The sequence below is a fragment of the Myotis yumanensis genome, unplaced genomic scaffold (assembly GCF_028538775.1).
Source record: "Myotis yumanensis isolate MYYU_CA2020_CCGP unplaced genomic scaffold, mMyoYum1.0.hap1 SCAF_1, whole genome shotgun sequence".
NCBI lineage: Eukaryota > Metazoa > Chordata > Mammalia > Chiroptera > Vespertilionidae > Myotis > Myotis yumanensis.
Genome location: NW_027223752.1, coordinates 103,478,873 through 103,491,953, shown reverse-complemented (window position 1 = coordinate 103,491,953; position 13,081 = coordinate 103,478,873). Strand labels below are relative to the sequence as shown.

At 44.8% G+C, this 13,081-nt stretch overlaps 1 protein-coding gene across 6 annotated transcripts in view; it reads right to left on the bottom strand.

Annotated features, from left to right (window-relative positions):
• The window catches only part of JCAD (junctional cadherin 5 associated), a 49,622-nt gene that overhangs the window by 11,626 nt on the left and 24,915 nt on the right, over positions 1-13,081 (bottom strand). For 5 of the 6 annotated variants that reach the window (XM_070428699.1, XM_070428681.1, XM_070428689.1 and 2 more), the window contains one exon: positions 1,383-5,104. In XM_070428699.1, coding sequence (XP_070284800.1) covers positions 1,383-5,104 — 3,722 coding nt within the window. The remainder of the gene's footprint in view (positions 1-1,382; positions 5,105-13,081) is intronic. The other variant, XM_070428724.1, reaches the window with a different exon arrangement.

The following is a 13,081-nucleotide window of genomic DNA, read 5'->3' as shown; positions in this document are numbered from 1 at the left end:
TGACATTTTGAACTCTGAAAAGGGAGATATTTAGATGACATCTCTCCTTATACACCCTTGGATTTCAAAATAAAAAACAGAGAAGCAGGGTGGGGAACCATCCCGCTGGGGCAAACTGGAAGGAGGAGGGGCCTGGCTCAGGAGGTCAGATTGGGGTCCTAGGGTAGTGGGGTAACACTCATCTCAGGGGGCACAGTTTCAGCTTACTGTGAAAAGGTCTGAATTAATGAGTTAAGGTTCCCTCAGTCTGTGGTTTATGATGCAGACCTTTGGATAACTACCTCAACTCATCTGATTATTTTAAAATACATAATTGATAATCCCCAGCCCCTGAAGAAAGTGTCTGAAACAGAGATGCCAAGGGTTCTCCTGGCCTGTTTGTGTCATAGTTGAGATGATGAAATTGTGTTCGAGGAAAATCACTGTTGCTGTCATTGGGGACCTGCCCTGGCTTTATGAAACAGAGAAGGCTCTCAAGGTACCTTAAGGTGAAAGGATGGAGAGGCCCAAACGCCTGCAGAATGCTGTTGCCCAAACTGAATCGCCTGGGATTTCAAAATCAGAACTTAGGGGCCTTTAAAGAAACAGAGTTAATGAGTGGACTTTTAGGGGTGGGTGTTGAGAAAGTGAAAACTGTTAATTTATGTGTACTAAAGTTTCATAAATGGTGTGGTCGTGAAAACAGATAAAAATGGGAAGAAGGGCAAGGAATTTGGAAGGTGAAATGTGGGCAGTAGTTTATTTAATCAACTTGCATATCTTTTCTTTCAAGGTTAATAAAGAGCAATGAGGATTATTTGGGTGAATGCCTATTATTTTAGGAGAGAGTATAGAGCACAAATGCTATGGTCTCTTACAAGATTTTTTAAGGTGTCTGCACCAACTTTAGAATACTTTATTGACTCACCTCATCACAGTAAGGGGCCCAGTATGTTGTTTATATGGATAATTTGGTATAGTAGTTTATGTAATTTCTATAAAGACAGTCATTTAAAATATATTACAAGATCTTGATTTTTCAGGAAACTTCTAGATATTTTATAACATCTTCTGGTATAATAATTTGCAGGGTCAATTTGATCTTTTCTGAATATGCAAATTTTCATTATCCATCAACCTAGTATTTTTTCATGCTCCGAGGATTCCAAATTAATACTGAATGCCTGCCCTGCCCTGGTGGCTCAGTTGGGTGGAGCATCAGCCCAGACACCAAAAGGGTTGCGGGTTCCATCTCTAGTCAGGGCATGTGTAGGAGGCAACCAAGTGACACTTCCATCGGTGTTTCTCTCCCACATCAATGTTTCTCTCTCCCTTCCTCTCTCTAAACATATCCTCCTGTAAGAATTAAAAAACAAACAAACAAACAAACACCTGCCACTTGCCTGACTCCTCACCTGGGCACCAGAAGTCCCGATCCAAGTTCTTCTCCCTTCCTGGTTCCAGATGCCCATTTTCTTCCAGTGAGAGTGCGCTCTTGGAGATAGAGAATGTATTTCCCACCTTCCGGGCCAGGTCCCCAGTGGTCAGAGACACCAGGCCTCTTGGCTGAGCTCCTGGGCCCCTCTCAGCCTTCAGTTCCTCAGCATCCTCCACGGAGTCAGTGCTCCAGGAGCTCAGGAGCCTCATCCGAGACATGGAGCTCACCTCTTTCATCCTCATCAAGCGGTCAGTGTCGGCTCGCCTGGGGGGGGAAGCCAGTTTCTCTTGTAAACTTTCAATCACTTTGGAAGTACTTCTGAGCCTCTTTTCTGAGCCTGCCACACTTGGAGCCCTTTCTATAAAATGGAACAAAGTGGACCTGAAGGATGGTTCTGTCCCCATGCCCTTGTGATTGAAGGACTCCAAGTCACTGGGCTGAGACTCTGGGTCAGTGGCCTTGCTGGGGACGACCCTGTCCACACCAGAGAGTTCAGAAGTCCTTGGAGCCTGCGGGGCACTGTCCCTTTCCCCTACGAACAGAGGGCTTTTGGTCCAGCCACACTTTCTCCTGCCATAAAAGGCATCATTGGAAACTGTGGGCTCATCCGGCTGTGCTGGACTGGACACTGGTTCCTCCCTAGGGGACATCAACCTTCGGGCACTGCCATCAGGCTCAGAGGGCTGGTTATGTCCTGTTCTCCTGGCACCCGGCAACAGGGACTCCACGGCCACCTCGATGCCCAGTATCCTCGCAGCCCTCATTTGAAGGGACTCATTTGGGGGGATTTCTATTGCACTCTTGTCACCTGAAGACCCATCTAACTTACTGGCACTCCACTCTTGTGCTGGAGTCAGCCCCACGGACCTCAAGTCTGGTACCGAGAGTCCGAAAGGTTTGCTGGCAAGAGAGAGGGGGCCCACCGTGCTCCTCTCCTCCCCACCACCAGGTGTGGGAGGGGCTGCTTGGCTGGGCTCCACAGACTTTACAGCACTGGGGAGCTCCTGCCCTTCCTGGGGCTCTCTCAGTTCAGCTGAAGCAGATGAGGACACAGTGTCACGTGACCTAGAAGATGTTATTCTTTTCACAGGTCTTGGGCTGACTGCTAGCTCTTTTATTCTTGTCCCGACATCTTGGTTTCTCCTCTCTGTAATCAAGCTTCCCCGTGTTGACAGTAACGCTTCACCTCTGCTGTCCTCCACCTGCAAGGGGCCCAGGTACTGAGGACGAGCACCCTGGTGGCAGGTGGCAGGCTTCTGCTCCTCACTCCAACTCTCAGACTTACTCTTAACTCTTCCCGACCTAAACATAGGTTCCTCTGGCACCACCCCCCTTGGCGGTTCCTTCCCTCTCCTTTCCTGGCTCTCCCCAGTGAAGCCCAGATTCCTGAGTGTGCAGCCAGCATGGCCTTCTGGCTGCCATCCTGTCTCACTGCTCTCATTGCTACTGCTGCTCTGACTGCTCTCTTCCTCTTCCTGAAGCTCCTTATTAAAACTTTCTAACTGACTTATCAAATCCCATGGACGACGGCTAACTGGCTTTAAAAGAAATTGACCAAACAGCTGTTGACTATTGCATGGACCTGTGGTTGCCCCCTTCACCACCTCGCCTCTGGACACAGGACTGGGTCCACGTCCACGGTCATCCATGCAGGGCTGACTCTGGTCCACTGTTGGCATAGGTGCCTGGTTTCTGAGTAAGGAAGTCCTTGAAAAAGCACTGTAGCTAGAAGGGTGGAGGGACACTTGACCTTTTAGATGATGAACACTTGGCTTCTGGTTCTGGTCACTGGAAGCTAATGTTGTGTGCATCTGAGCTTCGGAGGCAGGAGGGTCCAGAAAATTTGGAGTCAGCACTGCATTAGGTGACCCTCCTGACTTAGCAGGGAGGGGCTGCGGGCTTTTGGATTCTTCCGTGAAAGTGGTTTGTGTTTGCTGATCTTTGTACTGGTGCCCTGGCCACGAGCCAGAATACTGGAGTACTCTGTGTTTCATGGGGTGAATGAATCTGAGGTCATCTGTTTGTTTGTCTTCTTCTGGTTCCCCCAGATCTTGTTTTTGAAACTCTGTTCTCCCAGCCATGCTTCCTGTGAGAGCTTGCAGCTCCAGGTCGGTGGAAGACATGCTCAGCAGACTTTGTTCTTGCAGAGCTGGGCTCTTATCAAGCCCATGCTTCTTATCAGCACTCTGTTTTAAGTCATTGTTGTTCCTATCTATATCTGGCAGATGTGATTCTGATTTCACTGGGATAGAAACCAAACAAAATATCGTCTCGTTCATTTTTTTCTTTGAACTTTTCTTGGTCTTAATCCCAGTTTCAAACTTTTTGAGCTTGGTTTGGGTTTCACAGGTACTCTCGCCCTGTGGGTTTGGGGAGGAGACTTGGCTTTCTGCTTGTCCATGTTGGCTGCCTCTCACGTCAGGCCACTGTCCTCTCATAACACAGTGGTCTCTCTGGTCAGGAAAGCCACCATTTTCTCCATCCTTGGGGAGCTGGCCCCACAGCCATGGGGGACTGGGATTGGCAAGGACAGGGCCTCTCTCTCTCTCTGATGCGGGCATGATGCTCTGTGGGTTTAAAACGGCACCATCATGACGCATGCTTCCATGAGCTGGCTCTGGGGCAGAGGCTGGACCAGAGCTATACAATTTCTCATCTACCTTTGTTTTGTCACAGAAACCCTGGGGTTGGGCCAGTTTAATATGTCGGATCCGTGGATCGTCAAAGGGAATATACTGAACAGAGCCATCGTAAGCAGTGATGGGATGGGGCTGTTTCAGGAACTCATTTCCAGTCCCAAGGGAACCAGAAGGAAGCTGAAAGCTGGCAGCAGCCTCCTCAATTGGATGACGGCGACCATCATACATATGCCTGGGGGCCACATCCTCCGCATAGGGGTTTGTGATGTGCTGGGGTGGTGACCTATACGATGGCGGAGGCACGTACACTGGAGGCTCCAAACCAGAGTCGGGCAGGCAGACCTCCTGCCTGTAGGAAACACTCAGGTCTGCCTGTTGGCTGTCCAGATGGTCGCTGTTTTCCACTCCCGCCCTGGAGTGTTGGTGGGAGTCATAGGAGGGAGGCTTGAGGGGTCTCCCAAATTTTGGCCATGGTAAGGGGATAGAGGAGCCACCCTTCTCAGGGTTCCTTGTGGATTCCAAATTCGGTGCACAATCTGGAGGAAAAAATGGCATTCTAGAAACATCTGGTAAATACCCATCACTTAACGGAATTTCCATGCAGCTCAGGCTCTTCGGGGAGAGAACTCTAGGCAGCGACTGGGATTTCCCTTTGCTTTGAGAATTCAACACCTGTTCTCCTCGCATGAATGGGTACAGATCTTGAAACCGTTTCTCCCCATCACCATCAGACATCTGTCTTCCTAATTTCCTTGTATGGTTCCAGCTTTCCAGGCTTACATTCTGCCACTTGTCAGGGCCCCCCATTCTCAGCTCTTCTTCCCAAACCACCTTCTTCATCACATTCTCTGTCCTTCCTCCAACTTCCCATGAACCCTCTCTCATGTGGATGGGCAGACTGTGGGCTTGGGCCACTTCTCTGACCTCCAGGTCTTCTCGGTCTCTCGGAGCCAGCAAGCCACCGACCTCCTGTCCTCTTCTCCAATAGGCATGGTTGTGACCACTTTGGTGCTGAGAGGACCACGCCAGCCTGGGTTGATGATAAAACCTATAAAATAAGAGGCACAGAAGTTACACCAAGGGAGGAAGCACACACTGCTTCTGTGACTGGTTATTCAAGTCAAATGTGGAACAGTACTTTTGAAAAATAGATTCCCCACTAGAGTACTTGTCAACTTTAAAGAAAACACATCCCACTAATTATGGCTGGAAGGCAGTCACATGTTTTGCCATCCAAGGGCCTAGGAATGACAGCAACAGGCTGCCCACAGACATCAGGACACTGGTTATACTTGAAAGATGTCAAGGCCCTTATAACTTTGAATGCCCAAGGGAACAAGGATAAACCTGAGGGCATTGATTCTCAAGTGTGGTCTTGGGCCACTGGGAGTCCATTCCCAGCCCAGTCCAGACCACTGAGTTCTGGGTGAACAAGTCTGAGAACCTGCTTTTCACAGCCCCACCCTGTCACAGTGGTTCTTAAACTTCAATGTGTAACAGGAATCCAAGAGGGTTACTAAGGCACAGGCTTCTGGGTCCCATCCCCAGTTTCTGATTTAGCAGGCCTGATGAGGTGCCACAAGGTACATTTTTAATTATTATTTAAGTTTCAGGTGTATAACATTATAATTTGACATCTATATACACTACAAACTATCACTTCCAAAAGTTTAATCATTATCCATCGCCATATAATTGATTGATCCCCTTCACACCTTTGGCTCACCCCCAACCCTCTTCTCTTCTGGTAACCACCGACCTGTTCTCTGTATCTATCAGTTGGTTTTTGTTTTCTCTTGTTTGTATATAGAAACATTGGAATACTACTGAGCCATAAAAGAAAAATAAAATATTTTATTTGGGACAACATGAATGAATCTTGAGGGTATAATGCTAAGTGAAATTAGTTAGAAAAAGGCAGACACCACATGCTCTCCCTCATATGTGGACCATAGTGATCATTTCTAATGGGCCCCAGGTGATGCTGGCACTGTTGGTCCCAGCACCCCACTCTGAGAATCATCACTGCCTGTGGTTGTCAACCATGACTGCGTATTAGAATCTGGAGGGACTTCATAGCTTCTGATGCTCAGGCATATCCCAGCTCCACCACGTTAGAATGGTGGAGGCCTGAGGGGAACTAGGCATCAGCGTTTTTTCCAGGTCCCCCAGGGATTCCCAGTGTGTGGCTAAGACAGAAGCACAGCTCTAGATCGGTTCCCACACTTCCCTCATGTGGGCTCAGTAAAGACACACATTACCAAATCTTTCCCCCGGAAGTCAATGGCTTAGGATTCAGGCGGCAGTGTGTATTTTAAAATCCTTATTGGAGGATATGTTTTCATTGATTTTTAGAGAGAAAACAAAGAAGAGCAAAGCATCCATATGAAAAAGAATATCTATCAGTTGCCTCCCATATGCGCTCTGACCAGGGATTAAATCTGCAACCTAGGCATGTGCCCTGAACTGGAATTGAACCCGCAACCTTCTGGTGTACAGGATGATGCTTCAACCAAACTCCCCTGGAAAGTACTCCAGGGGAGTCTTTCCTTCAGACATGTGAGAAATACTTCCAGGGCTTACTCTGTTCATGGGCAGAACTATCTACCAGGCAGGAAGTGGTAGCACAGTCTGGCATAAATGCCAGCCTAACTCCAGGTTGCCGTTTACCCCCTGGCTGTACATTAGAATTTCCTTGTGAGCCTTTGAAAACTGTCAATGCCAAGGGCCCACCCCCTTATATTTGGATCGAATCAGTTTAGTGAAGAGTCCAAGACCAGTATATTTTAATATCTCCTCAAATGAGTCTATCATGCATCCAAAGTTTAAAATCACTTTTCAGCCCTAGCCGGTTTGGCTCAGTGAATAGAGTGTTGGCCTGCAGACCAAAAGGTCCTGGGTTGGATTCCAGTCAAGGGCACATACCTAGGTTGTAGGCTCCTCTCTAGCCCTGGCCCTGGTCGGGGCTCATGCAGGAGGCAACCAATCAATGTGTTTCTCTCACATTGATATTTCTCTCTGTCTTTCCCTCTCTCTTTCATTCTCCCTAAAAATCAATGGGAAAATATCCTTGGGTGAGGATTAAAAAAAAATAAAATAAAGTAAGATCACTGTTCAAATGCAGCTGAAGAAAAAATCTGAACACAATTATACTGTACAGAAATATTAAGTGACTGCCTACAAACCACCAGAAATTAGGACTTTTATACAGAAAAACCATTAACTGAAAGGAAGTTTGGGGCACTCAATTATTTTGATTAACCATAGGTCAAGCAGAAAAAGTTTCAACTCTAAAACTGTTGTTTGCTTTTTAAATTATGAAAGTAATATGTATTCATTGTTGAAATTTTGGAAAAATATGGGAAAGTAAATTACCAAACACTACTTACAACCTTTCTACCAAGAGACAGTTATTTTGATATCTTCTAGTCTGTGTGTGTGCAAGGATGTGGATTTTCAAATAGCCTTAGCATTCTACTAGGCCAGTGGTTGGCAAACTGCGGCTCACGAGCCACATGTGGCTCTTTGGCCCCTTGAGTGTGGCTCTTCCACAAAATACCACGTGCGGGCGTGCACGTACACTACGATTGAAACTCCGTGGCCCATGCGCAGAAGTCTGTATTTTGTGGAAGAGCCACACTCGAGGGTCCAAAGAGCCGCATGTGGCTCGCGAGCTACAGTTTGCCGTCCACTGTCTAGGCATCTGTTTTATGTGAACATTTCTTACCACTTGTAGTACAAACAACTAAACATAGCTGCTACTATGTGCTAGGTTCATACTAATTGTGTTGTAGACATAAACTCACTTAAGCTTCACCAGCACTCCTCTGAGGTAGGACTACCCTCATTCCTATTTTACAAAGGAGGAAACTGAGGCACAAAAGTTAATTTGTCTAACATCGATTGGGCATTTATGCTGTGTCAAGCACTCTGCAAAACATGCCAAATGAATTCTTTCATTAACTCTATAACCACCATTATTTCTCCCTTTTATATATATAAGGAAACTGAAGCACAGAGAGATTAAACAACTCTCCCAAATCACACAGCTTGTAAGTAGAGGTGGGGAAAGAATTCAAACCCAAGAAGTGTGATCATAAAGCCCATTCAGTTAGCCACTCTGTTTTACTTCTTCCAATATAATGAAAAATTCCTCAAGTGCATAATTTTAATGGGTTTGTATTCTATCATATGTCCATGATTTAATTAACCACTGTTGGATATCTATGTAGATTACATTCTAAAGCACTTTGGGAAAATTATTGTTCACAAACACTAAGCATGTGTCAGATTATTACTTAGAATGAATCCTTAGAAAAGGAATGAGTAGCAGAGCAGGGGCATTATGTTATTCCCATTGTCAAATCTGACCTTAGATTAGCCACTCCCCTTTATCTTCCCTCAGGTGGTGCGGAGGACCGCTGGCCTTGCTGAACCTTTCCCATCTCTGGTTATTACAATCTTTTCTTTTTTATTATTAAGTAAGTGAAAATAACTTCTCATTGGTGTTAATTTGCATTTCTTTGATCATTAGTAAGGCTCATTTTTTTTGTCATGTGTCTACATGTAATTTGTAGTTTCAAAAAATTTCTACAACACAGTCCACTTTTCAGCTGATAGCACAGTAGAGTGAAGCTGACAGGGAATAGGGAGAGGCTACTAGGCCACGAGTTCTGTGCAACCGCAGCACATAAAGGCCCAGGAACAGTGCAGCTGAGGGGAGTGGGCTGGAGTAGGTCTATTCCCAGCATATAAGCAGAAGGTTGCTGTTCTGCAGGAGCCTAAATGGTAAATGACTAGTAAAAATCTATTATTATTATTATTATTATTATTTTGTAATTACTTCTTTGCCTTAAAAAGTGAGGGAGTTCTTCAAATCCTATCTCCATTCCCACCCCCAATAATTTGTTAAGCATCCACTTAAAGCAAGGCTGAATTATGGGTTGAAAAAGTAGAAAATATTTAAAATCAACTTGAAAGAAAGCATTTGCCACTGAGCAACCTAAATGCTTCTGCATTTACTGGCATACACAGTGCAAGCTGTCTTAACAGTGGGCCTGGCTAAAGGTCAATTTCTTTGTTGCTTTTGTTGTCATCAAAATCAGGTTTTGAACATTTAGGTTTTTGGGTACTTAGCAGAACACTTCATGGGTCGGGTTCTGTAAGGATTAGTCATTGCATCGCAGCAGGGAGAGGGGCTTGCACATTTCTCCCCCCACACACACCCCTCCCCACTCAGGTGAGCCAGCAATCACAGTCCAAAGCTCTGGAAGCCACGGTCCCTTCCCTTAGGAAATCCTCTGTGACTCTCACCCAGAGCCTGAGAAACACTGTAGAAGATGAACTATTTAAAAGTCCTCAACACTTACTGGCTATAGGGTCTTAGACTCCATGCAAGTCCAAAGGCAAGACAAAAACTAGAACTTAGTAAGTTCAATTGTCACAGATCCAAACAAGAGAGAGTGAAATAAATCATTAGGGAGTATGTGGTTGGCGCCCTCCATCAGAGTCTCCTTTCTTGCCTCTGTCCTTCAGCTGGCGGTGAGTGGGCTCTGGTACACCACACAGCTTTAATGAGCACCATTCGTGCTCCTTACGACCTCACAAACATTTTCCTGGGTTGCATGACTTTATAGAAAAAACCACATTGCGTGGCTTCTGCTCATTCTCTCAGTGGGTATTCTGGTTTCTTGGTAAACACGTGGTGGACCTAAATGCCAAGAGGTGGCTGAAATCCCACGGTGGTACTTGTCTATCTGTGTGCCATGAGCATAATCAGAAGACAAAGAGACATAAATAGGACAAGAATATAAACAGACTGCAACTACCAACACAAGTAATGTGGCAGTTTTCTTCCCCTCCCCCAATCTTACATTGTCACCTTAACTTTGTCAAAACTACCATATACAACTCATCAAAATGGCTAAGCATCTGGATTAAACTTTTTCTATTTGCACAATGCACCGAAATCCCAATTTAAGGAAAACATAGGTTATCTGGGAAGTTTAAAATAATCTCTTTAAAAAATAGTTCACATGACATAGAAAACTATAAAGCATTTATTTAATAAATATCTATTTTGTACCTAGTATGACCCTGGCTTGGACAGGCACAAGAGAATCCCACATGGTGACAGTTCTGATAAATTTCTCCTTCAGACAAGTTACCAAGGGTAGATATTTATGGGCTTTGATATATAATGTCTATTACCAGTTAAAATGTGTGCTACCTCAGATGGCTTCAAAACCAAGAATATTTTTTTCTAATATCTTTGAGGAAATATGATCAAATAAAATTCTTCTTTTTAAAAAATGAGACTAATAATTTACATTTAAAAATATTAACAATGGCACATTTTACAAAAACACAGTAATACAGGGTGGGAAAAAGATAAGGAAAGCAGAGTGGAATGCGATAGCCCAAATAAATTGTGTTGACAAGTTCAATGAGACAAACAAGGTCTTTATACAGAATTCCTGGGAGAACAGGACAGAGAGAGACAGAAGTTACACTTGCGAACAACTCCGTGCTTTATCACAGAAAAGAGGCACGATACCAACAAAACAACAGATAAAAACAGTTTGGAAAAATATGTGGAATATAAACATGTGAAAAACAACATGTCTAAAGGAAAAAAGGTAAACTTAGTCACTGAACATATAAAAGCTAATGATGAAAAAATTAGGAAACATTTCCGTTGGTTTACGTGACTCATTTCCAACCACAATATCGCCTTTCTTTTAAAAGTAAAAGCCTACTTAGAATGGCAATATTTGAATGACTTTAACCATGGTTTCACACACTCCAGGATTACCTTCTCAGTGGACTCCAAGATCCGTAGTTGCTGTACCAACTTGCTACATCTAGTTCTATGCCCAATTGCCGGTGGGCAGGGGATAGATGCCCTCCCTCCTCCATGAACAAAATCCTGAATCCAGTCCCGTTGGGCAGCCCCCAGAGTCTAATCAGCTGTGCTTCCCTGTGAGGTCTGGGTGGAGGGTGGGAGGCCCCACTAAAATGGTCCCAGGCCCAGTGACTTCTTCCAGCTGCAGGTCTGCCACCTAGCTGATGCTGGCACTGCCATCGCCTTCAAACCCTGGCATCATGTTCTGGACCAGGGTGGGCTGCAGCACTTCACTGCAGTCGTTCCTTCAGAAGGCGCTCCCCTCCAATGGGTCAGTCAGTATTACTCAGATGCACAATCTGAGCAGAAAGGTAGCACGTGCCACCTAAAGAACCTCATACTCAAAGAAGATCTCTCCCTCTAGACAGGTAGAGGTGTTGAGGCATCTCTTTAGAGTGACTCATATTCACCAGCCCCAGTGTTAGATGTCTGACATGTTTCTGTGACAGGGTCAGCTACCTATTGCTACAGAACTTGCTCTTAATGCTCTTTGTGCCGGAAGCCTGCTATTTGATTTTTCAGCACGCCTTGGTATATTCAATATACTATACTGTGTAAATAACCCTCTATATAAAACATCATCTGTGTACCATCATGATGTAAAGGCCTCCTCGAGCCTGTGGACAAGCTGAGGGTCATGTCAGACTAAGGGCACCGATCAGTGGAGACTACTGGACTTGCAGTTCACTGCACGTAAAACCCAGGTGAAAGTTGGGGCAAATGCCTTTATTCCCTCCTTCAAGATGTTGGCCTCCTCATTTGAGTGCTTGGTGGCTACACCTGCATTTACCACAGGCTACTAATCATCTTCTGACAAATCTCCAAGCTTTAGGGAGAAAGGGCTTATAGATAAGAGTGGAATGAAAAGACGGTGCCTGCGGTCAGGCCTGGGAGGTGGGAGGGGGAAACCCAGTGAGCATGTAGCCAACCCTCAAAGCCAGTCAAAGCTTGTGGCACTTGCACAAGGCTATGAGACAATAGGTGACCTCAAGCTTTCAATGCACCAGCAGGGAGCAGTGTGGCAATATTGCCGGGAAAGAGTGGGCATTTGCCCTGGGCGCTGGCCAGACATCGTGGGCTCAAATGCCAACACACCACGTTCTAACTGTATGCCTTCTGCAACATACTCCACCTCTCTCTGCCTCTGATTCTTCATTTATATTAAAGAGATGTTAATAATTCCTTTCTTTTGAAGTTTGTTGAGATTAATGAAATAATACATTTAAACTGTTTAATAAAGTGTCTAATATAATAAATTCTTGTTTTTAGTTATTATTACTATTGTTAATCCAATGAAAATAAATTCTCAGTGGAGTACATAATTCTGAAACTCTTTTTCTCACATCATCCAAGGAAGAGGGTGAGGGGCACAGAGGAGAGAAGAGAACTGTTTGTCTCAATGTGGTGATTATTTTAGATCTGTATTGTCTTTCACTAAGTCGTAATCTATAGGCCTTCACAATCACAGGAAACAATGATATAGCTGACTGTCATAACAGACTCTGTCCCTCCGGTGCTGCCTGGTCTCTAAGGAAGAGCTACACCCGTTTCCATAATGATGATGTAGAACAAACCAATATTTAGTTTATGAAAACAAAGCAGGAAGAGCAAACTACATACGATTCACTGTCTCTCACATATATCCAATAAGTAAGGCAGATTATTTCAGTATTTTCCTATTTTCTCTTTAATAAAGATATATTATATTTTACGAAGTTAAAATATCTTCATTAGTATAGTCCATACACTGTCACCATAGACAATGAAAAAAAATCACATCCTAGTTTCTCACTTCCCTTTCATGTTTCTATCACCACCCCTCCCCTTTACATATTCATTCATTTATTCAATGAACATTTATGGAGTGTTCTCTGTGCCTCTGACCCTCTATTCTTTGGAAGGTAAGCTTAGAGCAGTGAAGAGCAGGGGAGGCAGCCGCCAGAGATGAGTAAACCAGAAAACCTGAGGGTCTGTAAAGAACCAGTTCACATTCTCTCCCTAGACAGACAAGGACACTACACCCCAGGGGCGCTAACTAAAGCCCTGAGGTCCCACAGCTGGTACATGTCAGTGTGTCAGCTAGACTCGGGTCTAGGCTCTTTGTACTTTGTTAAGAACTCA